At 40.9% G+C, this 27,187-nt stretch overlaps 1 protein-coding gene across 5 annotated transcripts in view; it reads right to left on the minus strand.

Annotated features, from left to right (window-relative positions):
• TTBK2 (tau tubulin kinase 2) overlaps positions 1–27,187 on the minus strand; it is a 68,384-nt gene that overhangs the window by 19,542 nt on the left and 21,655 nt on the right. For all 5 annotated transcript variants that reach the window (XM_075614260.1, XM_075614261.1, XM_075614259.1 and 2 more), the window contains exons 3-6: positions 24,630–24,777; positions 5,985–6,058; positions 4,374–4,514; positions 3,485–3,589 (exon numbers count right to left, since the gene is read on the minus strand). In XM_075614260.1, coding sequence (XP_075470375.1) covers positions 3,485–3,589; positions 4,374–4,514; positions 5,985–6,058; positions 24,630–24,777 — 468 coding nt within the window. The remainder of the gene's footprint in view (positions 1–3,484; positions 3,590–4,373; positions 4,515–5,984; positions 6,059–24,629; positions 24,778–27,187) is intronic.

A 27,187-nucleotide genomic window follows, 5' to 3' on the forward strand; every position in this document is an offset into this window, starting at 1 on the left:
GCAGGGATATCCTGAAAGCCCAAACTGTTGATGGCCCTTAAGGACTGGCATTGGCCACCCCTGCACTACTATGTTAACCCTGCTTTAAAAAGGTGTTACTGGCCCCTCTGGCAGTGAAGGGGTTACAAATAATGCATTATATCAGACTTATAAGACGGAAGAAAAATGTCTGCATTTAAATGGCCTTCACATTTCAAATGAGATCCAGTTACTTCTATAGAAGAATAGAACCAGAACCGTAATCAGGACTTTTGATTCCACTATTCAAGGAGACAATTCCATGTTTAAAGCTGCAGTTCAGTCAATATCCTGCATGTGTGTTTTTTTTTAATAAATCAGTTCTGTAGTAAGAAAAAATACTTTTAGCATTTTCTGTTTTAAAAAACAACAACTTTGAAAGACCAATTTTCTTGTATTCTATTTTAACAGCCATTTGCTAAGGCACTGCTCCTTCATGTCCTGTCACAAGCCCTGGCACACCCCTTTGTCAGCCCTGCCCTCCCTCTAGCACATGTCAGTGCAGGATTGCTCATGAATATTCATGAGCTTCCACTGAGAGACAGAAGCAGAAGAAAAACAGATCCCTTCACTAATGATGTCACCAAATTTTGCAGATCAATACATGGAGAACGAATTGACTGGCAGCTATACAGTTCTTTAGGTAATTAGAGATTGCCCACATGAAAATATTGAAGTAAAAAAATAAATTAAAAAAAAAAAAGAAAAAAAAGACTGAACTGCAGCTTTAATTGTATCACATTTTAAAGCATCATAATTCCCTTTTGCTCATTATCTCTGTTGTGTTTTAAGTCTGAGTCCCTGTTTTAATTGGATTTCTAAAATGTCACCTGCTACCAGACAGCCCAGACCATCCATACAAGTGGTACCCAAGTAGGAAAGATATTCTGTGGCTCTATATAAGGCTTATCCCAAAAATATCTCATGAGAGCAATAGAGACGGATATTGCATTGGCGAAGCACAGACAGTAATTAAATCGGAGTCAGAGACTGCAGCTGCTTTGCGCATTACATCATAATTAAAAAATGATTAGGAAAGAGATGGTTCAATAAAGGAACCGAAAGTGGCTAAAAATAACTTGACATAAGAGACTGCTATCTTCTCTTGTGTGTTTAGTGCTGCTATGGCGTTTAGTTGAAAGTAAACTGCATTACCCAATGATAGAAATAGTGTTTGTGGAACATCTGCATTAATAACTCATTGATATTTGAGTAAATAAGAAATGTCATCTTTCTAAATAACAAAACAGATAAACAAACTTCACTAGAAAACCAGCTCCCCGTGCAGAGGGAACACCAGAGAAAAGAAAGTGTGAGAAGTGTTACAAGGCTATTATTTCATGCTGTAACACGAGTGTCCAATTCCAGTCCCCAAAGGCCACCAGCAGGTCAGGTTTTCAGGAAATCCCTGCTTCAGCCCAGGTGGCTTAGTCTTTGACTGAGTCACCTGGGCTGAAACAGGGATATCCTGAAAACCTGACCTGTTGATGGCCCCTTGAGGACTGGAGTTTCCCACCCCTTATGTAATAGAAAGACATATATACACAATTGAGAATTGGTTTGCACATGAATATCCCCATAAACACACAGTAAAGGGTTCTTCAGATTGAGCTGCTCTTATCTAAAAGAGCTGAGATAACAGTAGTTTAAAGGGGACGTTAGGGGAGCTTCTGGAAACAAAGTCCCTGACAGCAGCAGTTAATACCATCTTAGAAATCATCAACAACCATTCCATTCAATCGTGGAATCTCTACATGTTACTGGTTTGTTTAAACAATTCAGTGAGACTACTCCTTCTGTGCTGGCAGTGACTGCAATGCAGAACTACGCAATGTGCTTCTGAACCAGACCAGTATCGTCCCTCCACTTATATCCAAAACAGAGCAGCTGTATGTATTAGCATTATTTATAATGCTCTGCATTTGCAATCCATTGCTTGTGTTGTAAAACAGTACATCTACCATTAAACAGCAACATCTCCAAGGCCCCATTTCATGCACTGTGCATTTAGAAAAGAAATAAAACTAGAAAGGCAATTTGTGATTTTCAACTTCATTTAACATTTATCAGTATGGGGGGTATTATAGAGAAAGAACTTTCCATGTTCCCTCTACTCGCTCAACGTCTTGAAAATCTCATTATGAGGTCATTAATAATTTGGCTGCTGAAGCCAGGCGCATGCATGCAAATCCAGTTAAAGCTCCGCCAGTATCTGATGCAAATCTCTTCTGTAACAAAATGAAATTTTCAGTGCTCACTAACAAAGGTTGACGTGATTATATTATCAGTGTTGCCTATACAGACATGCTTCAACCTTAAAAAATATCTGAGCAATGCCAATAGATATTTGTTTGCTTTGGGACACACTCCTAAAGACAGCACTGTACCAATGGTCACATCATTTGGTTGAATTCACCGTTTGCAAGATCCATTCATAGCTTTAACCAAACCAGAAGCAGAGACGCATGTAATACAAGGCAAATACTTTATTTGTAACCATGTATCTGTCATCATAACTCTGTGCCCAGGACATACGTGAAAACGAGAGGTAACTCAATGTATTACTGCCTGGTAATACATTATATAAATAAAATAAATAAATATTACAGCATTAGCATGTCGGTTCGGTTTTAAACCTCAACTAAGATTGATAGCTTTGGTGTCGTCATGTTGACTTGGCTTCAGAGAAAGCTAGGACTCAGTCACACGCTGTTATATTCATGCAAACATATGAATAGTTACTTTTCTCCATAATGAAAGAATGCGCAAGTCCATTACATTTGTCAAAAGTTGCATTACTATATAGTGTTAATGCCATAAATACCCAGCAGTGAAACCACATATTGAACTTGGCGGAGTGGGATATACTGCAAGTTCTTATGACAATGGACCATAGCGGACCATTTAAAGATATCTGTGCCGTGACAGTACAAATGACTGCAAATGACTGCACATTGGAGCAAAAACAAGCAATGGCCACTGCCATTATCACAAGTCGGATTTCTTATTTACTCATATCAAGGAGTTATGAATACAGATGTCCTACAAACACTATTTGTATCATTGGGTAACTTCCACGGTGGAATTATGTCCAAGTGACTCCCTACAAACCATAAAATCACCATCAAGCTATAGTTTTAGTTTGTTATTTTTCATGTCTTGCAGTAATTTTTTGCGGCTCCATTCTTTTGTTTTGACAGGATTATTACACTGTATACGCGTTGCTTGTCTTTTTCAGATGTCTAGACTTGAACCAAAAATAAACATCAATATTTTACCATTTCCTCTGTATTATGTGTAAAATCCCTACACTTATCCATCGATTTGCCTAATCCAAGTCATTTTGTAGGGTCACACACACTCCACTGCCTGTTCTGTTGAATAGGTAGTGTTTTGTTTTATCAGCTTCCAGACTTTACTGAATGATGCCTTAGTTATTAGGCTTAAACACTCAGAAATCACTTACCGGGCGGACTTCTCCACATGAGTTGGTAAACTGTCGCGCCAGCCCAAAGTCCAGCATGAAACACTTCCGACAGGTGCTCGGGAAACGGCCCATAGCGAAGTTGGACTGGAAGAGGAGACAAAGTTTCAAACGCAGAAGGATGGGTGTATCACAGTGTAGAAGAAATATACTCAAGAGATGAGAATGATACAATAAACGCTTGCAGAATTTTATTGCTTTTATATAAAGAGGTGACAGAAACATGTAACGTCGGTATAATATGAAGCCTATGGGTTTAAATCCCTTCAAATGTTATGCATTTTGGGTTTTATTTACCAAGCAGTCTTGTCCCACAAGACACCCTCCTGGCAGTAGAAGACACCTTAGAGTCCATTGAATGCATCCATCAGCAGGTGGCATCTTCTGGCAGAAGACTGCTTAGGAAATACAGGCCTTTATATTACACACATAAAACTGGTCAACTATAATCTGACAATGTAACATTACAAATGTAATGATGCCTTAATGCTTTGCTTATAAACGCCCAATAAAAGTCATGTATAAATTAAAAGCTTCTGGAATGTATGAAGCAAACACTCATACTCCCCTAGGACAAGCCTAATTTCTTGCTCACTAATCAGCGTATCTATTGTATTAGAGAAAAGGAAGGAAGAGCAGGTTGTATTTACGCCAACTCATACTTCAGCATCACTGGTTGTGAAAACTATAAATGGGAGGTTCTCACTGCGACTTCTTCAGAGGGGCTTTAAATCAACAATTTGTAGCCATTTTTCACACACCGTTACGTAGATTTCCCTTTATTTCCGAGGAACCATTAAACTTTCTCAGAAAAGGAGTTGGCATGATGATATTTGTGTTTATCTGGCAGTTTCTTGCCCCTGCTGCTCACCGGTTTGATGTCACGATGTAAGAATCCTACAGAATGGATGCTCTCTATAGACTCCAGGATTTGACGGCCGAGTCGCAGCATAGTGCTCATGGAAAAGGTGCCTCGGGACTGACTGCGACGCAGATCCGCCAAATTACGACCCTGAAGAGACAAAACGTAAACTTTTCAATGTAATGTCACCCACCACTGCTATGGCTTATCCCATCAGATCTCTTCTGCGTTACGGTGAAGGATAATATAGCGGTCCAAGGGTGATAGGCAAAGGAGCATTACAAGTTCAGAGCAGGTCAGGTTAAGGATATCACGGCTTCAGCACCAGTGGCTCAATCAGTGGCCCAGTCATTTTGATTGAATCACATGTGCTGAAGCTAGAGGATCCTTCAAATCTGGCCTGTTGCCAGTTCTTGAGGACTGTGGTTGAGAATCACTGGTTTAGACATTACGGGAGACTACAGAATATGCAGTGCTAACTATTAGAGGTGCCTTAATGTTTTCAACTTCTGTTCTGTAAGGAGAAGCTTCGAAAGCTATTGAAAAGGGCATAGTGATATAGCCAATTCTCCCTATACTGCTGCTGTTCCATTTTAGTGAGGCCAATTTAATATGCAATGCTGCTCTATAGTACCTAATGCTAGCTGCAACAGCTTTAGCGTTGGAAAGGTCTGAATAGCATCTAGTCAAATTGTGTTTTAAGTTCTGCCAGCAGTATAAAACATGGAAGACCAATAACCAGAATACATTACAGCTGCCTTATTTTGTGGCTTCAGAGAAACAGCCTTGCTACAGTATGCACAAGCCAATGACTGAATCTACCGGTGCCAAGCTACATTGTTTTATGCTGGAGACTAAAGAGATACAGTAGCAGGATCCACAGTTTGGACAGCTCATTTAATACATAGCAATGTCACACGTTATAGTTTCTATGGGCATGCCGCTGGGGTGTACCCTAACCCCCACAAAAGCAAACGTTTTTACAACAACAAAAAAACAATGCACTTCAGATGTCAAACTTTCTTACATAATGCTGCTTAAAAGCCTGCAATACAATTATAATTACCAATGTTATCTCTTCATTCTATGCAACATGCTGCATAAAGCAGGTAATAAAAACATTAACACTTTCATATTAATTCAAGAGAGGAGATCCTTGTTTACAGATTTTGCCCAAAAGATGACCTGCCTTGTAAGCTTTAAGCAGCATGTGGAATAGAATTAGGAAACAGGAAATGGTTAATTAGATTTCAAGAGCTCTTAAGCAGCATTAAGTAAATTGGGGGATCTGGGGGGAAAGTATTGGTGTATATGTGTGTGTTTGTGTACACATATATACATACACACACACACACACACACATAATATGTGTATACACATACACACTTTCGATACCATGGTAGTCTCCATCTGCATGGCCAAGCATTTCCAAAATTGTGCTATACATTTAACCATTATTTGTGTGAGACTTTGATGTAACTATGAATAGCCAGCTTACATTGCAAAATTACTAATGGTTTGACATAGCCAGAGGCATTAAAACAGTTGCAAACAGCACCAGCAAAAAAAAAAAAAGGGCACAAACAGATATTTAATGTTAGATATTTTGAGCACATTTACCTGCAGTTGCATGACCACATAGTTAAAACGATCGTTTCTCCCGCATCCTATAAATCGACAGACATGGTCTTTTCCTGCACCAAAAAAATAAGACAATAACTGAAACAGATCTCCGATATTTGTGTCAATACCTCCATGACACACTTGCATTCTGTATGTAATGTATTCAACGTTTATTGTACATATAATACTATAATCATTTCTATCAAAGCTGCAAAGAAGAGATGAGTTGTGGTTAAAGCCTTTAAAGTACGAGAGCAGAATGTCAGCAAAGTGAGACCCTCACAAAAACATTCAATCACCCGTTACCTCAAATACAGAAAAACTATTGGCCATAACAGGAGTACAGTACTGTGTACAGTGCTGTGTACAGTGCTGCATTCATTACTAGTGCCAGATAGAAATAAAATACATTCCTATTATAGACAGTTATCAACTAAAGGATCCCTGAACCCTAATATGCAGGTAAATGTTAGGAGATTTAAATTCCCTTCTCTGTGTTCTTGTGACAGTTTGACTAAAATCTCAGCGAAATTGTTAGAACTAGAAAACTAATGTTGGTCAAAATCCTTGTAATTATAGATCCTTGCGCATAGGTGTCAGACAAAAATATTTCAGCAAAACCGGGTTTCCTCCTTTTGCAGGTCAAAAACAAACAAATGCATTAAAAAAAAAAAGTTGCGAATAATTGGGGAAAAGTGTCAAGTTTTATCCAGATCTGAACATTCACCTCCGCCTCACCATTTACACAAGGGCTCTTCAACTAGTTTTCCAAGGGGGCCGGATCAGAAAAGGTTTAGGAGCAAGAGAGCCATAAGATCATAGTAATATAATTTGATACATAAAAAATGATTATATTTAAAGATTTTACAAGACTCAATAAACATCTGTACCATACACATTTACATTAACAAATTGCAAGCGTGTATCAGTGTGAAAAGGGCACTCGGATCCTTAAGCAACTGGGACCAGAAACAGAGAGCCAAGGCTTCGTGGGCCACTTATGGAGCCACAGATTACACACTACTGCAATGGGCAATAAGGCAATCCCAGGGAGGGGATTTTTTTTTTACAAATTAATTTTTATAGGGTTGAAGCAGGAGTTGGACCCCTTTAATTTTAGCTCCCAGCACCCCATACTTCCGGAGATACTTACATGTGAATTAGGTGCTGGAAGCCACTGTCCTCGACAAGCAGGGTTCAGAGGTCACTGGTCCTGCGGGCCAATAGGAAGCGGTGACATCATCGGTGCAGCTTCCTATTGGCCCATGTAATGCGGGAGCTTCAAGCCTGAAAGCCCTGCTTGCTGAGCCAGTGGCGCTACCCGTATCTACGTTAGAGGTAAGCATGTACGGAAGCACGGAGTCCGCGGAGCAGAAATTAACAGCTCCGGGAACTCCCTGCTTCAATTCTTTAAAAAAATATATATATATAATTGCTGTCTTGGATTGCTCCTTTACCACAGAATATTTATACATACCGATCATAGTATGGTCAAGTTACACTATCTCCATGTGATGAGGGTACTAAAAACTACTTTATAAGAGCTTTCATAAGAAATGGTCATACCTACAATTTATTCACTTAACATTTCAAACAGAAGGTGAAATCAAAGTATTAAAGAATCTTGAAAACACACTAGAAAATAATATATACCTGTACTGCTTTCAGTCCAATACAAAGAGTTCTGTGGCTCAAATATGATGTAACTTTTGTGATTTCCCCGTCCATTTTTATTTTTTGTACTATATACTTGATTTATAAAATACGAATAAACATATGAGAGATATATATCTATATCTAGATAGACACAAACAAACACACTTATGAGGCAGGGGCCACGCCAACTTGTGGTATCTCAACCTTCTTGTGGAAACCAGGCTCCTTTGAGAAAGCCTATAAATTACATGTATTTTTTAATTATAGCTCTGTACCCCACTGGCAGGAAAAGGCCCACATGTGACACTGATATATGTGGTGTTATGTCTAACCAATCACCATTTGCATTTTCTGAATACATTCCCAAAGGAACAGATATTCAAATTCCTTCCCTGATTAAGTGTTTTGCTGATAAGGTTTCAGCGCATATTTAATCTTGCGACAGGTTACCGCAGTCTGCTGGCAGGAAAGTGCAATAGTAACGGCCCACAACAAGGGATGCTTAATTGGAGCAATACACATTTCAAATATGACTAATTAGGGAAATTATATAAAAAGCAAACTTATGACAGAGCATTTCAATAATCTGTTTTTCTATACAGGAAATAAACGCCATGCTACAAATAATTGACATGGGGGGGAAAGCACATAATACAAATATTAATATATACATACTGTACATATCTTGTACTGTCAAGGAAAGCTAAAAAATACCTCTATGCAATTCCATAAATATACAGTACTTTTTGCAATTCTAGCAAGAAACATGGAAAATGACCTTTGGACAACCTTGAATTCCTGCATGTAAATAAAACAATCGCTTGCTCTTGCCATTTACTTATTCCTGCCTGTTCTTGTATCTTTATTCCCACTAGATCAAATTGAAATCAGTAATAGAAGTGAATGGCTGAAGACGGAAGTACACAGGGCACCGGTGTGATGACCAGGGATAAGAAAACTAAATACACAAAGGAGGCCCACTCTGTTTAGTATGCTACTCACAATGCAATCATTTTGTGTGTGTAAACTATTTATTTCAACATTTCTATTGTTTAAACATAAAAAAAAAAAAGATACAATTGCATTACATGCAAATATAACAGAAAACACCAAGTATCTTTTAGTAAATGTGCCCTTTTTGGACACAAATCTTGATCCTGCATTTCTTCTCACTAACGCAATCATTTTTAGAAGATAAAGTTGTTGGATGGTAGGAGATCTAATTCATCAAGAGTATGCCTTCATATACCTATTCATTGTAATGTCTACTACTAAAAAGGAGCGACTTTAACAAGCCTCTTTACCACTTGTTGCATAGGCGCCCACATGACAGGCAGGCACCTTTAATATTGCAATAACGCTGCATTTTAGATCTTTTCGGGACTGAAGGGCTTACTAACTTTGCTGCTGCCAGAGTCACAAGCTGCAAACTCGTGTTTCTGGCAGCATTTTTAAAAAAAATGACCCTAAATTCTTTGCAATCCCAAAAGATGGAATATGCCATTATTATATCGAACACGCTAGATATGGGTATATAGGCTATTACAAACCTAATTCCTAAAACACTCCTGGCAGAAAAATAAATAAATCAAATTTATAGGATTAAGTAATTTGCTGCAATTTCTACCGATTTAAAAACTCTTGCGCAGAAATAACATCAAAGCTATCAAAAAATATTATATTATTCTAAATTAATTGTGCAATCCATGAGCTTCTGAAAAGTGGTTTTGTACAAAATAGGTTTCCCATCATGCTTTGTACATTAGTTTAGATCACCAAGGCTCCTAGAAGACTAGCATATCATCTCATTGAATCCTTAAAGCAGGGGAGCGCAATCTTTTTCTTCTGCGCCCCCTGCCAGCTGTCCCCATCTCCGCGCACTCCCCCCCTTAACTTGACTCCGGCGTTCTGGACGTAATGATGTCACATTGCCATAGCAATGCGACATCACATGACCCCGCGGCGTCATTTGACGTGTCTCCAGAAGCAGCCTGCACCAGGGTAAGTGAAGTTTACAGAGGCCTTCGCCGCTTCCCCTGCATTTAACTGAAGTGCTTTCGGGAAGCGCGCCTCTGTAAAACCCGCACACCCACCCCTCCCCCCTCCCCCCCCCCCCCCCCCCCCCCCACTGGTAGGTGTGTTTTTTTCCAGTTTACAATGCAGGAGGTTTTAGGATAAAAACCATGCATTTTCCCATTTTATTTTATGAAACTGTCTGCATATATTTTACTATATGTTTTTGTAATCTTTTTCTGTAACCTAAGCACTGTACTACTTTTGTATATTACATCTAAAATGTAATAAAGTATTCTATGGGCTCTGATTGAACTTTACACGCTTTGGAGTAATTGCATTTTCAGACATTTTGCTACAACAGATGTGTGCATTAATAACATATTTTTCTTAGTGAACGGGGACCAAGGAGCCCATGGCGATAATATTTTCCTGTATCCTTGATGGTGGCAGTGATTTAAGATTTATATTGTGAAAGATGAAGGGAGATATTACTAATTTGAGGGGCCCTTAGTGGGTAGCCATATGTATTTACCCTTTCCACATATACAAGTCACGTGCTCACAGCTATACAGATTGTGACAGATTGCTTTTCCTGTGCACTATGTGCAGCAAATAAAAACACCACTTGTGAGCACATTTCACGCGTCTGACAGGTCTGCAACCCTGCCTTTCCCAATTATCTCTTAGCATACAATGCTTCCACTGGAGCCAGGGATTCTGGGTAATAACATGCAAATCAGCCTCCATTGTGTGTCATGTTTTGCTTATAAGCGAATGCCTGCTGTATTACACAGCTTTTTCAGCACAGCCTTACTATGTGCAAGAAGGAAGTCATTTTATTTTCCAGTAGTCTTCTTCCATGGCAGCAGATTATTCTAAGTCGCTCACGATTCCCCCTCTGGTAGGGATGGCAGGTACGATATCCGTCCGTACACTGATATCAAGCCTTACATACAGATAGGGACCAAAATGATTGTGATGAGACACGATGATGAACCAATAGCCTCCATACCATTAACTATCTCCACATTAAACAAGCAGGGATCAATACACATTTGTATCAACATATAATGGTCTGATATCTTTATAACCGTCCCCATTTCCTGTATTCTATTCTGCATAGGAATACATTAGTGCCTTTCAAATGAAGAATTCCAATTGGCTTGAAAAGGACTATAAATTAGCGTGCACGTGTTAGAACAACATCCTTAATGATTTTTAGTTTATATCGGTTATGCATACCTACGCTGCATATACCTTCAACCATGAGGCGATTGTAGCCTGTTCAGGACAATACTCTTTTCCAAATATCTATGTTTATTCTATTATACCAGTATTGAATGTAACATGTCTCTATGCTTATAATGTAACAGGCTGCAAACATCTGCCATTTTCTTTGACCTATTTTGGCTGAAGTCAGTCCTTTGTCAGCAAAAAGTCTCTAGTCAATGTTATCCCATCTTGTTCTCACTTGGTTACATTGTAACAGCAGCTGTATCTGCATCACATCCTGACGTAGGCTCATAAAAACCAGAACAGCACAGCAACGAAAAACCATAATTATTCTGCTGCCGTGTCTGGGTTGAAATGACGCCGTCTGCATTACCCATTACTCCCAGGTCTGCAGAGATAAATGCCAGCAGGTGAAGCATAAATCTGGTAGTGGGGATTTTATAGTAAGAGAATCAGTGTGCCAAAAGCTGCAGTCAAAATAAGATTTGTGTGTAGGCTTAGACGAAAAATGCGAGTGTGCATACAAATTTACAAGCATATATGTGTATTTATACTAGTTTCAAATTACAGCACGAGAACATTTGCACTAAAGAGGGTTACATTCTAATCTTTTGTGCACACGCAGAGATGGTGATTTACATGTCACAAGGAGCTGGTATTATTAATTACTGCATTTATGCAGCACTCTGATATTGAACAGAATATACAGGAAACGTAGCCCTCGCTCAGCCTGGGGGGAATTGGGACAGTGCACCTCTGGGCTAGATATACTTGGAGAATACAACTAGAGAAAGAAAACCCAGTTATGGGCACTCAGTCACCTTAGGTAATGAATTGATGATCTTTTAATAAGTTGATTTAAAATCATGAAGTAATGATGACGATCGATGAACTGTACCCATATTTTGCTCTTTATAGAGAGTGGTGTGGCTATATAGGGGCACCCCAGTATGTAGAAGTCCTGCAGCTGGCAATAAATAGATCTATAGACAAATTAAGCTACAAAATACATAATATACTAGAGTAGGTAAATATAAGTGGGTAATGAGACTGCTGCCTGTAACTTGGTCACCCAAGATGGCTAGATGATAATGGAGTGTTAATCTGATATTCTGTATAAAGGGATCAGTATCATGGAAGCTAATGGAGGTTAGAATATAGAATACAAATCAATTTACAAAAATAGAGGTCGAAATTGAATCCACCTAAGAGGTAACAGATAATACGTGTAGCAGTAATCAGAAAAAAAATAATAATAATAAAGGGATCAGTACCCTCTATATATAACCCAAATATTATAGATAGTATACAAAGTTATTAAAGTTAGCAATAGGAGTAAAGTAGAATAGTTCTGAACTTGCAGAGACTCCTCACAGTCATGCAGTGTGTACCTGGAAGTAACCACAGCTCCTGACACATTGTGTATCTGCTATAGATACATAGTATGAACCTGCCTGGAGCTATGTCAGGAGTAGAGAGTGGAGGAGAAGTAACCCCCTACAGACCAGCAATGCAGGGAAGCAAGATGCCAGATAGATAAAGGATGGGGGGTCACTGCGTAACAGACATTCCAATGCGCACTAGTGAGCCCCTTTCAAGCACAGGAAAATGCTGGTCACTGTTGACAGGCATTTTCCTATGCTTGAATGGGACTCACTAGTGACTAGACTGATGGGCATCTGTACATTATTAGCTACTTAATAAAGGGGATTGATTCCCCCACATTAACTATTTGCTCTAACTTCAAACTACATTGAGCAGCCCCATACAGCAGAAGAGCCGATTTGTTGTTGCTTAGGACCTGACGGTTTAATTCTTTGCTTAAACTTGATTCAAACTCTTGCTGATTCTGGACGTTACCTATTGAGCTTACACACTGTTTGATTGATTACGCCATTTAACTTTATTGTTGGGTGTTGCCTTGGTGGTTGGGGATACAGGGTCAAGGGAAGTACCTTGTGGTCCACATGGACCTGAGGGAACGGGCCTGAGGAAGGGGTCTTCACAACAAAACGTTGCCCCCCTGATTACACCCCCCCCCACCATGTTAATCCCCCTCCCCACCCCATCCATTGTCTCCCCCACTCCCTGTGTTTTTTCCCCTTACCACCTGTATTTAGGGTCCATTACTATTTACCCGCGTGTGTGACATCGCTCCAAGTTTATTTGTATTATCTTGTGCTTGCATTAAATAATTTTCATTTTGGCATATACCTTGTTTTGATCATTTTTCCCTTAGTCAGTGAGTGCTGGAACTCTAGTTGGTGTTTGGATAGTTTACTAGTATAGCATTATCTACTCGAGAGACTCCTAATATTACCAGAGGTTTAACCCCCTATCCATCCCACAAGGAGTTACTTTCACCCCAATTAGAGTTTGTGGGGTAGGTTATGTGGGTTGTATATTTCCTACATTACCCACATTATGTTTTTAAATACACTAGCAGCTACTTCGTGCAAAATATGGGTACAGTTAATCGAACGTCGTCACTAATCCTTTATTTTAAATCAACTTATTAAAAGTGTTTTAATTTATTAGCATCAATTCATTACCGAAGAGGACTCCGTGCCCATAACTGGGTTGTAGTCTGCACTTTGATCGTTATAACTCAAAAGGTATTCATGCAGCAATTGCAATGGTGAAATTCAGGAAGCACACTTCCAATGTATTATTCATCAATCATCAGCAAGTAGAGGCAAGGGGAAATAAACCGATTTCTTCAAGATTGCATAGATGTGGGAATTAAATAACAGCAATATTGTGTCTTAAATAGTGCTAACATTGTACACAGAGAAGCGTCACTCCTGAGAGAACGGGGATATGGACTGATCGGCTTCAGAGAATGTATATAGGGACAAAGGACCCCACAAGCTCCATGACAGAGGGGCCAGCAGGCTAGAGAGGAGTCCTGCATGAAGTGCTGGACAGCAGAGATCACAAGTAAGGCCATCATTATACCAAAAACTGCAGTGCTGCAAAGCAATCTGGTGACGTCATCATAGCGACGTCGCCGTACTACATGTGAACATGCCAAACAGATTTGTAGCGCTACTGCAGGGAGACATGACAAGACGGGTTGGGTGATGATGCACTGTGATTGGCCGGGCAAATCACGTGATGCGGCCGTTGTGTGTGAATAACAAAATCTCAAAAACGCTTGAGGAGACAAATGCTTAAGTATACACACAGAATATACGTCGCTACACCAAACCAACAGACATAGAAACACAATTAACCTGGTGCAAGGGAGAAAACACTTGAAACCACACAAATAATCAAAAGATTATACACAGCCCCCTGTAGTTGCACTCAAGGTAGGTGACAAAATGAATGTAATGTCAATGTAACATTGGCTAGAAAATAGCCAAATCCTAGTATAGGATGCACTACCAAAAGGTCACACTGAAATGTAAAAATAAAAAAACTTTAATAGTATATGCTATAAAAACCGTCGGCTTTGTCATTTTGTTACCTACCTTGCGTGCAACTACAGGGGGCTGTGTATAATCTTTTGATTATTTGTGTGGAGACAAATGCTTTGCAGTACGTCGCGCTTGGTATGTGCACTTGTATTGGTTTGTTTTATTTTGTTTTTCTGGCGCGCCGTCGCACACGATTTTTGGTATAAATCACGGCCTAAAACAGAAATTCCTTACAAGTTGTTTTCAACCACTTCATTGAAGGAATCAGCTACAGTCAGCAGTGAAGTACTGTACAAAGATCTCCAGATGCTTTCAGTCACTGGCAATCCGGGGGTTACTTCTGGTCTGTATATTTTTTGAATGTGTGATTAACTAGAACACGGGCTTCATTTGAAAATGAAAGGTTCAAAACTTAAATGGTTATATAACCAATCAGCTTATTTTGGGGGGATTTTCAATGTATGTGTACTCCTTTCATCAAAGACTCAAACTACCACTGGTCTTCAGAGCAATGCTACCATCTTCAGGTTTACATTTACCCCTTGCGATACCATGGTAGTCTCCATCTGCATGGCCAAGCATTTTCAAATTGTGCTATACATTTAACCATTATTTGTGTGAGACTTTGAAGTAACTGTGAAACACACACATATACACATTTTTTTCAGCACAAACTATGCTTTTTAGCAGTGTCTTTCCCGGATTATTGCATTTCACATAACTAATAGATGACAACTGTAAAAAAAAAAAAAAAATACCCATTATATTAATATGGTTTCATACATCTACCAAATTCAACCGTTTCATTAAAATTAATACTAAAATCGTATTGCGCTATGTTCCAAGAGTACATTGATACCGGATATGTAGCGTATAGGCTTAGATTGTAAACTCTTCGGGCAGGAACTTATTTTCCTATTGTTTTATGTCTGAAGCGCTTATTACCACTATGTGTTATAATATTATGTCACGTGTATTACGGCTGTAAAGCACTATGTACCTGGATGGCATTATAGAAATAAAAGATATGCAAATATGGTTTGGGCCAATACAGGCCCCAAATTACTATGACTGTGTAAGTATCTTCACTCGAACATTCCAGGACTGAACGAAAAAGGTGCATGCCCTATCGGCAAAGTAAAACTACCCTCTAATATAAAAATACCACCATGAAAGTATATTTTCTGAAGGTACACACCACATGGAATTTAGACATGTTTACCCCCCAAAAAAATTCTAGCTATGAAACTTTGTTGAAAACAGTGCTCTAATTTTTTCCATAAATGTACACGAAAGTCAGATTTTGAAATCCTTGGTAAGACAAAATGGGATAGGACAAGAATTCTTGACACGGGTATAAAGGAGGTGTAGTCTTGCATCTGTTATATCTTCAAAGCTGGCGAATAAGCACACAGAGAAAAAAAACATGCGTGTCAAGTATGCTGCCATGGAATTGAAGACACCCAAATATTTCCTAATAGTTACATTTCCTATTTTCTTCAGCATCCTCTATGGCAGACACAAATAGCTGGGATTTCCCAAAGCAATTTATTTAGGGGGTACTTTATTACTGCCAAATCTGGCATTCGATGAGGCCTGAAGATCCAACTGGTAATGTTTGACAAGTGTATTTGGAAGACCAGGTTAATGCTGCCCTGTAAATCTTGTGTAGAATCTGGAGCTCTCTGCCCAGGATGCCACCATGATCCTAATTGAGTGTCGTTAGCCCTGCAGGGATTCTTTCCTTGTGGCTTCCTGAATAGTTGATGTAATTCACCTTGAAAAATAGTTTACGCAGAGCTAACTTAACCTATCTTACAACCTTCAAAAAGGATAAATAGATAAAGATTTTCTAAATCTTTCTGTTAGTTGACTGCCCAGACTACATTTAGACTGTTATCTTCCCTCCTCGTCATTAGCCGGATTCGGGAAGAATGAAGGAAACAGGATATCCTGATTCAGGTGGAATTCTGAGGAAACTTTACACATCGAGGCACTGTCCTCATACCTATTTTATCTTGGTGAATCTGTAGGTACAGCTCCCTACATAATGCTTGCAAGTCCCAGACTATGAGCTAAAGTAATTGCCGTAAGAAAGACAACTTTGATAGTTAAAAAAAGGTGATCGAAAGATCCAGTGGTGGCTCAAATGGCGGGGATGTCAGATTTAATCTTGCCATCATGGGATTAACTGCAATCCGTTTGTTACATCTGGGATGTGCAAGACTTTATTTGGGGGGGCACAGCTCACTTACCCGGCTTCAGTCCACGTGGCACCATGGCAATGCGGCGTCAAATTACGCAGCGGGTCATGTGACGTCACATGACCCCTCAGCGTCATGACGCCTGTTGCCATGGAGGTGCATTGTCAAAATGATGCCGCGGGTCACGTGACGTCATACGCACGTGTCATTTGACGCTACATTTGAGGTATGGGGGGCGCAACGCAGAGAGAGAGCAGGCTGGGGGGCGCAGCAAGTTTGCCCACCCCTGGGTTAAATACTGCCCCTAAACCTGCTACCTGTACTTTTAAAGGATGTAGACCATAATCCCTTCTAAAATATATCCTGAGGTTTGGGATTTGTGGAATTGATGCTTTAGTAGCTTTTAGTGCCTTCTTTTGTCACAATATAAAAACAGAAAATGTATTCAGATTTACTGTCATTTTCTAATTCCTGTACAGTGGGTACTGAATGGGATAACACCTCCCCTCAGAGCAGGAGGACAGAAAACTCTTCTGCAGGAATTGCCATACAAGCCCTTCCCTCCACCTACAGAACAGTTTTTGGTTTCTCCGATAGATAGATATTAATAACGGGCAGGTATCTTCTACCCATTGCCATTAGTGGAGTACAAGAAAAGAAAATTACGGAAAGTCTGAACACATTGTCTGTTTTACAGATCTCCACATGGCAGTCGGTACTGAATGGGAAATACCCAAGCAAATGGAAATAAGGGACGGAATAAGAAACAGTTAACTTCTTAAATCCTTTATTAATGTACAACGGCTTGTAGGACTTTCCAGCTAAAGCTTGCTTCAGCTGTGGCCTGAATATCCAATTTGCAGAATTTGAGGAAAGTGTGAAATGATTACCAAACTGCTGCTCTGCATTTCTGCATTGGAGATGCTTTGACTTTCCAAGCCCATGAAGTAGACATTGCTCTTGTTGAATGTGCCTTATTGACTTGTGGGACTTGCTTATTATCAAGGTTATATGCCGATATGTTCATTCAGGACATGATCCATCAGGAAATTGTTGCTGTAGAGGCTTGCTGCCCCTTTCTAGATCCCTCTGGGAGTATGAATAATCAATCTGATTTTCTAAAAGCTTTTACTCTGAGCAAGTACATTTTTAAACATCTTACTACATCTAGATTATGCAATTTCTCTTCCTTCGCATTAGTTGGATTGGGACAGAAGGAAGGAACAATTACTTCTTGATTGAGATGAAGTGGACAACTTTCAGCAGAAAAGCAGTGACAGGTTTTAGTACAGCTTTATCCTGATAGATTGTGAGAAATGGCTCTTTACACGAAAGAGCTTGTAGTTCTCCTACCTTTCTTGCTGCAGTTATAGCAATTAGAAAAACTGTCATCCATGATCATTTCAATAAGAGTTGTAAGGGTTCAAATGGATGATCTGATCGAGACTCCAAAAGTTGTATGAGGTCCCACGTTGGAACTGTACTTCTTGGTTGAGGTCCTGCTTGAACGAATCTTACTACAAGTTTATCCATTGCCAGGTTTTTCTCCAATAATACTGATAGTGCTGAAACTTGGACCATCAGAGAACGTAAACTGAGGTCTTCATCAAAGCCTTCCTGTAAAAATGATTACTGGTATGATAGAAGGGTCAAGCATAGCATACCAAAGAGGTTGAACATTTCCTCACAGACATCAACGTAGGGATTGTTTTATCTGAGCAGCCTTTTGCTTTCAATACAGGAAAAGTGAGCGCAAACCCAAAAAGTGTTTAAAAATGTGGAAAATAAAAAATATCACCAAGAGGAGATGCAGCTGGTGTGAGGAATTTCTCAATCCCTCAAGGGAACATCTGGAGTGGTACACAAAGCGCAGGGACTCCTCTCACAGGTGGAAAAGGTTTTTCACAGGAAATCAGGTAGTAATGTATGCAGCATATGTTGGAAAGAAAAGAAAAAATATAGTGCAACAGTTTAATGAACAAACAAAACTAGAGCAAGGAGCTCCAGTTCACTCACATGTTCCAGGAATAAAACAAGCGGTTTAAACACTCTGGGTTCTAAACGACGCAGCTCTGCTTGGCTCTACTCAGCTCCACTCGTGTCTCACTTCCGCATTCGAGCGGCGTCTGACGTCACGGACCTTCTTGTCACTGCTCCAATAGCAAGGTAGGAATTTGTCGGCTTCTTTGTCAGCGTCAGCGCGATGTCTTACAGCGGGGAGACACAGGAAAACGAGCCGACTGCACAGCAGAGGATCTGGATTACTTCACGGGTCACTGTGCATGCAATAACCCTACGCGTTTCATCCGGGTTAACGGACTTCTTCAGGGGTGTAAGGATATGGCGCAATACATTACTACCTGATTTCCTGTGAAAAACCTTTTCCACCTGTGAGAGGAGTCCCTGCGCTTTGTGTACCACTCCAGATTTTGCAATCAATGCCTGCCCCCTTAATCTCCATGCCACCGATACTAGTGTTTTTGGTTCTGTATGTTGAATTGGTCCTTGTTTCAGCGTCTGTGCACACTTGTCGGAAGATGCCAAGGTTCGTCTATCGACAGGTTTATCAGGTGAGCGAATAAGACTCTTCTTGGCCAGAATGGCATTATGGCCATTACCTCTGCTTTGCCCACTTTTTTTTGTAAGACTCTGGCGAAAATTGGGATCGGAGAAAACATGTGTCAGCCTGAATCTCCAAGGGAGGCTGAAAGCATGTGCTTGATCTACGTGCTGGTTTTGAAATCTTGTACAAAAATGCTGCACTGTTCTGAAGTGTTACATAGTTACATAGTTACATAGTAGATGAGGTTGAAATAAGACGTAGGTCCATCAAGTTCAACCTATGCTAAATTTGGACAACAGATACTTTATCCTATATCTATACTTAGTGTTGCCATGAGGTCTATTTGAGGTTGACCCCCCGATTCACTAGCTGTTGGAAAATTCTGGTATGCAGTTCCCTTTCACCTGGATATGTGTGGCTCAGGAAAACCGGCTGTGGTATTGAAGTACCCTGGGATATAAACTGCTGCAATGTTTAAATGGCCTTCTGCTCATAGCATTATTGATGTTGACTCAGCAAGCAGCTTTGAGCTCCTGGTTTCCCTGCAGCTTGGCCAAATAAAACGCATCGTAGTGGGGTATGTATGGGCGTCTCTGCATGGCATCCTATCTTGTTGCGGATTGAAGAAGTGTCTACTACTTCTTTCTTGTGGGAGAAACGTGCTCCTTCCTCCAGAGACAATTGTGATGATGGCGAATACATTGTGATGAGGTGAAACATTGTGGTCCTTTGAGCACACACACTCACCACTCCAAAAGGCAGCCATCAGCCAACTGAGCTTAAAATAGGCTTTCCGTCTTTTCGGTTTGCTCCCACTCTGCCTGAGGGGTGCTCCCAGGTAGTCACTTCCAGAACAAACTACGGTATGTGTAAGGAGACGCAGTGGAAGCCCCCCGATAATACCAACGTGGAACACTGGATTGGAGCATGCTCCAGAGCTCAGAAGAGAAACCCCGCTATGTGCCCACTGCTCAAATTAATCACCCCACCTCGGCACCACAGCAGGACCTCCAAACGGGCTCTGCTTTTTATGGTAAGGGACGACAGGGATTCTTCCACTACGGCAGTTAGAGAAGGAACAGACACTGGAGAGGGAAGATATGGAGTATGATCTGCTCCCTTAGGACAGCATGAAAAAGGCCTATAACCTTACCCCTGCCAGCTAAGGTACAAGGAACAAGAATAACTGACCAGAGGGGAGACCGCTCTCCTTTATACCGGTGTCAAAAATTCTTGACCTACCCCAGCTTGGAAGAGGAGTTATCCCACCTGTTAAGATTACGCTGAAGTATATATTTTCTGCAATGTTATACACAAAGTAGTGCAGGGTAATGTCTCTTCCCCACAATAATACCTACCCAGGAACAACCTTTTCACTGCCAAGGGTGAATGTTAAATAACATTTTTAAACCGTGATTTTCATGTCAGTGTTGTAGTGTACCTTTGCCAACTATACACTATCAATAATTGAAGTTCAGATTGGTGTTCATCTCATGTGCAGAATTGGTCATGAAACCTCATCTAATTAGTAATCAAAAATAAAGGATACTTTTTCAGACTTTGCAATGCAGTATATAATAGCACATTGTCCAGATTATACACCATAACAAAAAAAACTCAGGAATAATTTTACTCCCACAAATATACAGTAGACGTACTCCTGATTAACATGAACTCCGCCCTCTATCAAATCAACTATACCAACATATGCATAGAACAAAAACAAAATAAACTGTCTGGGGGCCCTATCACTGATCTTCCTCCCCCAACTCCAAACACCAAAAATAAATATTACATTTAATTTGAGTATGTGTGCACTTACAATAAATAAAAAGCAGCACACACAATACCCAGATTAAGTGAGATGGGGTAATCTTTTAGATTACCCTCATAATTACAAACTCCTACAACTCCCGAGGGGCGAGAATGGTGCTTCTCCCTCCCTTTGTGCAGTGGGGAGGGGGTATGCGCCCTCCCTTTGTGCAGTGGGGAGGGGGTATGCGCCCTCCCTTTGTGCAGTGGGGAGGGGGTATGCGCCCTCCCTTTGTGCAGTGGGGAGGGGGTATGCGCCCTCCCTTTGTGCAGTGGGGAGGGGGTATGCGCCCTCCCTTTGTGCAGTGGGGAGGGGGTATGCGCCCTCCTTTTGTGCAGTGGGGAGGGGGTATGCGCCCTCCTTTTGTGCAGTGGGGAGGGGGTATGCGCCCTCCTTTTGTGCAGTGGGGAGGGGGTATGCGCCCTCCTTTTGTGCAGTGGGGAGGGGGTATGCGCCCTCCCTTTGTGCAGTGGGGAGGGGGTATGCGCCCTCCCTTTGTGCAGTGGGGAGGGGGTATGCGCCCTCCCTTTGTGCAGTGGGGAGGGGGTATGCGCCCTCCCTTTGTGCAGTGGGGAGGGGGTATGCGCCCTCCTTTTGTGCAGTGGGGAGGGGGTATGCGCCCTCACTTTGTGCAGTGGGGAGGGGGTATATGCTCCCTGGTCACCAGAATCACAACCACCCCCAAACCATCAGATTTTTGTGGGGGAGTGCCGAGTGTAAGGACACACACACACACACACACACACACACACACACGCTTTTATTATATGTTTTACATATGCTCTCGAATTATTGTTTTATGTTCTGTACCTATTGCATTCAGCTGCACCTATTTCTGCCAGTGGCTGCTGAAGGTTCAGGCCTCAGTTGTACTAAGTTCTGCAGCGCTATACTTTGACGTCACCCAGTGCTACCGCCGAGCGGCATCTTGATTATGCCGGGGATACAGAGCAGAGGAGTCTTGGAGGCGTGGCCGTGAGTGGTTCGCCCTCATTTCGCTGAACCGCTCACGTGACGCGGCCGTCGTGTCAAGAAAACTATTTTGAAAATCTCTTCTCAGGAGGCTGCCGCCCTGCAGCTGCACGCGGCGCGCTGGTATGTAAAGCATCAGCGGATTTCAGCAGTTTGTTTCCAGCCGCGCTGCATCGCCGGCGACATCTGGTATAATCACTGCCGTAGCTATATAAAGCAGCTGAAAGATTGATGACTTGTCTGCCAATGATCAGCTGGTTGAGGGAGGGGGGGGGTTTAATATGATCGCTATTGTGTGTGTATATAGGTACATGGGAAAAAAATCCATCAATATACATTGTATTGATTATACAATCTTATAGTAAAATGTATGTGTTGTGCCTGCTCCGGGGGCTCCCTTGCCTGGAAGCTCCTCTATCCACCTTTGACATACTGTAGCAAATAAAGTGTACCTATTTTTATGCGCCAAAGGTTGGAAGGTTTGTTTCACATAGGAAGTGCTGATGTGCCAACACAGCTGTCAAATGCCGATTTAAAGCGTCCTGGGCTGTAACGGGGAGGGTAAAGGCGGTATATACATCCCAAGAGCCATCTAGGACCCAGTCCTGAATCACAAGAGCATTCTAAGGGTTATTGCGCTTCTCATATTTGCAAACACACAGCCCCTGTAAGCTCAGAACCCAAAACCACTGCATTATATCCATTGTGTCAAAAGGAGCGCTACTAAGATTGTGACTTCATGTATAGAACAAAAGACAAAGAGGCCTAGAGCTACATCTAACAACATATTATATAGTTAAATACTTATCTGTATATCTTCTCATAAGCAAGGGACATTTAGTTTGGCCAATTCCTTGGCCAAAGTATTTTAAGCCAACAACATCACAGGGTGGCCCATCTTCTCATATTTGCATATTTTTAATACCAATCCATGTTGGGCACATGAAAGCTACCTTTATATTGCATATGCCTAACATTTTACCATTACAACAGGGAGTATAGGAAGAACACATGCCCGGTGGACACAAAATAGCAGGGAGATCAGGCTCACCCAGGCGGCCAAATAAAAGTTGTAACGTCGTCATCAAGATATGGTGTTGCGACTTGACAGAAGGCACAAAATATTAAAGGCCAATTTTACCACAGTGCATTAAGGAAAATATTTAATCAAGTGCTATGGTTTATTTGCTCGTCTTCCAAAATCATTTTTTTTTTTTTTTTTAAAGTAGCTTAAAATAGCAATCCCCCCCCCCCCCCCAAAAGGGGTACCTGGAGCTGGGAGCATCATGGCTGGGCGCAACGGGACCCGTTGGATAAAATAAGGTAAAAACAACATTGTTTTGCGGGGGTCTTGGGTGGAGGGTTTGCTTTTTTAAGATATTCCTTTAGAAGACAAACAAATAAACCAAAGCCCCGGATGTAATATAATTATTACTCCTTGATGCATTGTTGACGCCTCTGGCACTGTGGGCTTAAGATGCATTTCTGAAAAAATATGTAAGCTTCTAATTATTTTAGCTTGATTTAAAATGCAAAAAAAACCTTTAAAGCTTCAAACACTGCTTTAAAACGTCTCACATTTTCTTCTAATGGAATGGAACAAGATGTAGCAAATTACAACACAAGAGGGATGAATAGACTGACTACATTAGATACCTTAGTACTTCTGACCAGATAAATGATTTGCCAAAGTATTGCATTTCAAGGAGAACGCTTGAAGGAGACAAGCTGATCTAGAATGAAGTCCTTCCATTAGGTTAAATAGACAGCTGACGTGGAAATATCTAACATTACACACACAGTCAGATCCATACGTTTGTATTCTCTCTAGCATAGGCTGTATGTAGTGCTTTCAAATGGAAAATGACCAAAGTCTGCCCCCCCCCCCCCCCCCCAATGCCTTGATACAGGAGATATAGATATACAGTATATAACAAAATCATCAATAGCAAAAATAGATATCTAAATGTTACTCAAACCTTGCTTCCCCCTGTGTGTGATATGCAACACACTACATTGTTTCACTTTACTACAATGTTCTTCAGTTAAAATGTATTGTAATGACCATATAGTGCTTGTAATGTATTTGATGGGATATATATCTACAGAGATTGAGAGATTTAAAAATACAAGACACGGGGTCATATTTACCAAGCTGTAAGGTGCTGTGCAGTCCTTTCAATTGAACAGGGTCGTAAGAGGCCTTAAGGTTTAAGACTACTTCGTAAATATAGACCTTGTTTAAAATAATAATAATAATAGCATGTTCTTGTATGGCGCTGCTAGTTTTACGTAGCGCTTTACAGAGACATTTTGCAGGCACAGGTCCCTGCCCCATGGAGCTTATAATCTATGTTTTTTGATGCCCGAGGCACAGGGAGATAAAGTGACTTGTCCAAGGTCAAAAGGAGCTGACACCGGGAATTGAACCAGGTTCCTCTGCTTCAAACTGAGCAACTCCTTCTCCCTATTGGTCCTGGAGAAATATAGATTTATTTTAGGTTGCAATAGGTTGATAGAAGTATAGCATACAGAGCAAATAGGGCCATCTTTAGATTGTTGTTGGTTGAGAAACATTTTAAGGGGACAAATATGAGTTTTTCATAATGAAATGATAGTGTAAAGTGCCTGCAAAACCACACAGGTCTTCAAGTACACTGCGTAATGCATTGCCATGGCAGCGATTGGTGTTGATGCCTCAGAGAAACCTCCAAGTATAACACATGGCCTGTGACGGTTTGACGGGATAATCACAGACTGTACCTTGCAGTTTCTTCAGCACAGCCACCTCCATTTTCAGAACCTGCTTCGGCTGTTGGGCAGATTCCACCTTGAGTGCTACATTCTCTCGTGTCAGCAAATCCAGGGCATCGTAGATCTCTCCAAAGCCTCCGCCACCGATTTTCCTCAGCTGCAAGGGGAATGCAGATTAACAGATGGGTAACTGAACATACATGAAACCCTCACTGTGACCTTTCGGTGCACTGGACAAATACTTATAAACCAGGGGGTCCATTGGGCTGAAATTAACAGTTTGTCTCAAGAGAACCCCTGCTTCCTATACAAGTAAAACAAAGGGGTATGAGGGAAGGAACTGCTGCTTTAAAGCTGGAGACCAAGCAATATCCTACATGTATGTTTTTTAATAAATCCATTCTGTACTATGAGAAAATAGTTGTCGATTTTTTTTTTAACCACTCTTAATTACATTTTTTATGTATTATAATGTAACAAGAATTTTGTTTCTATAGCAACTAGTTACAAAGTCACATCCTCTTCCTCTTCTGAAACAGGCTCTGGCACACCCCTTTTTGGCACCAATTGTATCTGCCTGGTCATATGATCTTCCCCATAGAACTTTGCATCTTTGGTCCTCTTCTGCTGCACTGACAGCCATTCAGTGAACCCCTGAGCCGAATCTTCGCCAATCGATCGGCAATTTAGCCAATTACTTATTATGTGGATTATATTGATGCACATATTAAAGGGGGGGGGGATAAATAAAAGAACGGCAGCTTGGACTGCTGCTTTAAACACAAGGCCTGTAAATGAGGGAAACTCACTTTCCAGTTTGTACTCACAGATGAAAGCATGTAACATAGCTGGTAAAATAAACAGCAGAATAATGCCATGCAGAACAGAGGAAAGGCCGGGGAGATAAAGGAGACAGAAATACTTCATTTAACCTTTTCAGGCCAAGTGGGAGGGGGAAGGGACTTGAACAAACAAACAAAAAAAATGATAAATTAATTAAAATAAAAAAACGTAGAGATTGCTTAAAAGCATAACTTTCAAAGGATTGAGATTAAAGTCAGGTGTCTTTGATGATAACATTCATAATATTCTAACAATGAGGATAATAGAATATTTTGAACTGACAGCGAGAGCTACAGGCATCAAATACTAAGTATAATACATTTCCAATGTTGCCTATTATAGGATATTGGACAACACTCGCTGTGTTAAACTTTTTATACAAAAATAAATAAAATATAGATTTCACTTGAAGACGTGTCTTCACTCTCCGGTTTCCAAAAGGAATATTTTGTAGCATTGATTCCTCAAGGCCTAAGTAAAGGCAGGTCTGATTAGCAATTAAATAAAACCGACTCTCGTAGAAACGAGATACACTCAAATTAATTGGTTATAGTTTGGTGTGGCTGCTCTTCCCCAATACGTTGGTATAGAAAAGCTCATCCCATCCAGCCTCGTGTTCCCTGTAGGTTTTCCAAACCAGTCTGATCCAGGATCTTCCCCTAGATTTAGTGCCTTCCCCCTGAGATTTCCAAACGCTCATTACTTAATGATCTCCATTAGTCTTTACAATCCACATGATCCTGCATCCAGAGACCAACATTACCACAGTAGGTAATGGTGCATTTTGTACTCTTCAAACCCAGTAATTTTATTTTTCCACATTTGAATGCAATTCAAAATGTTTGTTCAAAATGTATAAAAAGCAGCCAGTTCATTTGGAAAATATAAGTCCAACCACAGCAATTGTATTTGTATGTACTGTGTATAGGATAAGCGAGTAGAATTCACAATACATTTTTAAGGCTTTTTTTTTCATTTTTAGGGCTCAACATTTGACAATCATTGCCTCAGAACAGGAGTGGCCAACCCCGTCCACCAACAGGTCAAGTTTTATCCCTGCTTCAGCACAGATGACTCAATCACTGACTGAGCAACTGATTAAGCCATCTGTGGCTGAACCACAGATATTCCTTAAAAGCTGACCTGTTGGTGGCCCTTGAGGGCCGGTTGGCCACTCTGCCATAGAGTGACACCACACTGCCTAAGTCACAATACTAGACGTACAGTGACACAAACACTGCCGCAAATGTTACAGGGAGCATCCAAGGATACGTCATCTCCTATATGCTTCTGGGGGCGATCGCCGTGTGACGTCAGCTGTTCAGCCAATCAGGGCAAACCGCTCATGGCCACACCTCAGCTACACCCCCCAGTCACCCTCGTCTCCTGCACCATAAGCAGGAATCGCCATTACAACTGCGACAACTGACGTGACGCGGTTCCGTTGCCTGCACTATAAGCGTAGCCTTACACCGCTTTCGCTTACCAACTGAAACATTTCTGAGCCTTCCTGAAAGTGTTTTCATAAGGCATCTTAGCATGTATGTACACAGTACGTGTGGCTTTTATACTCTAATACTGATAAGCACTCACCAAGCAGTGTCTTGGCTTCCAGAATTTGTAACGCATTACAAACCGCACGCAACAAAATCCCCATTCTAACTTGTATTTATACTCTACCTATTACAATTTCCCCATACTTATTATCACAGTTCTTATTCTTT

This window comes from Ascaphus truei, chromosome 9, assembly GCF_040206685.1.
Source record: "Ascaphus truei isolate aAscTru1 chromosome 9, aAscTru1.hap1, whole genome shotgun sequence".
Taxonomy (NCBI): domain Eukaryota; kingdom Metazoa; phylum Chordata; class Amphibia; order Anura; family Ascaphidae; genus Ascaphus; species Ascaphus truei.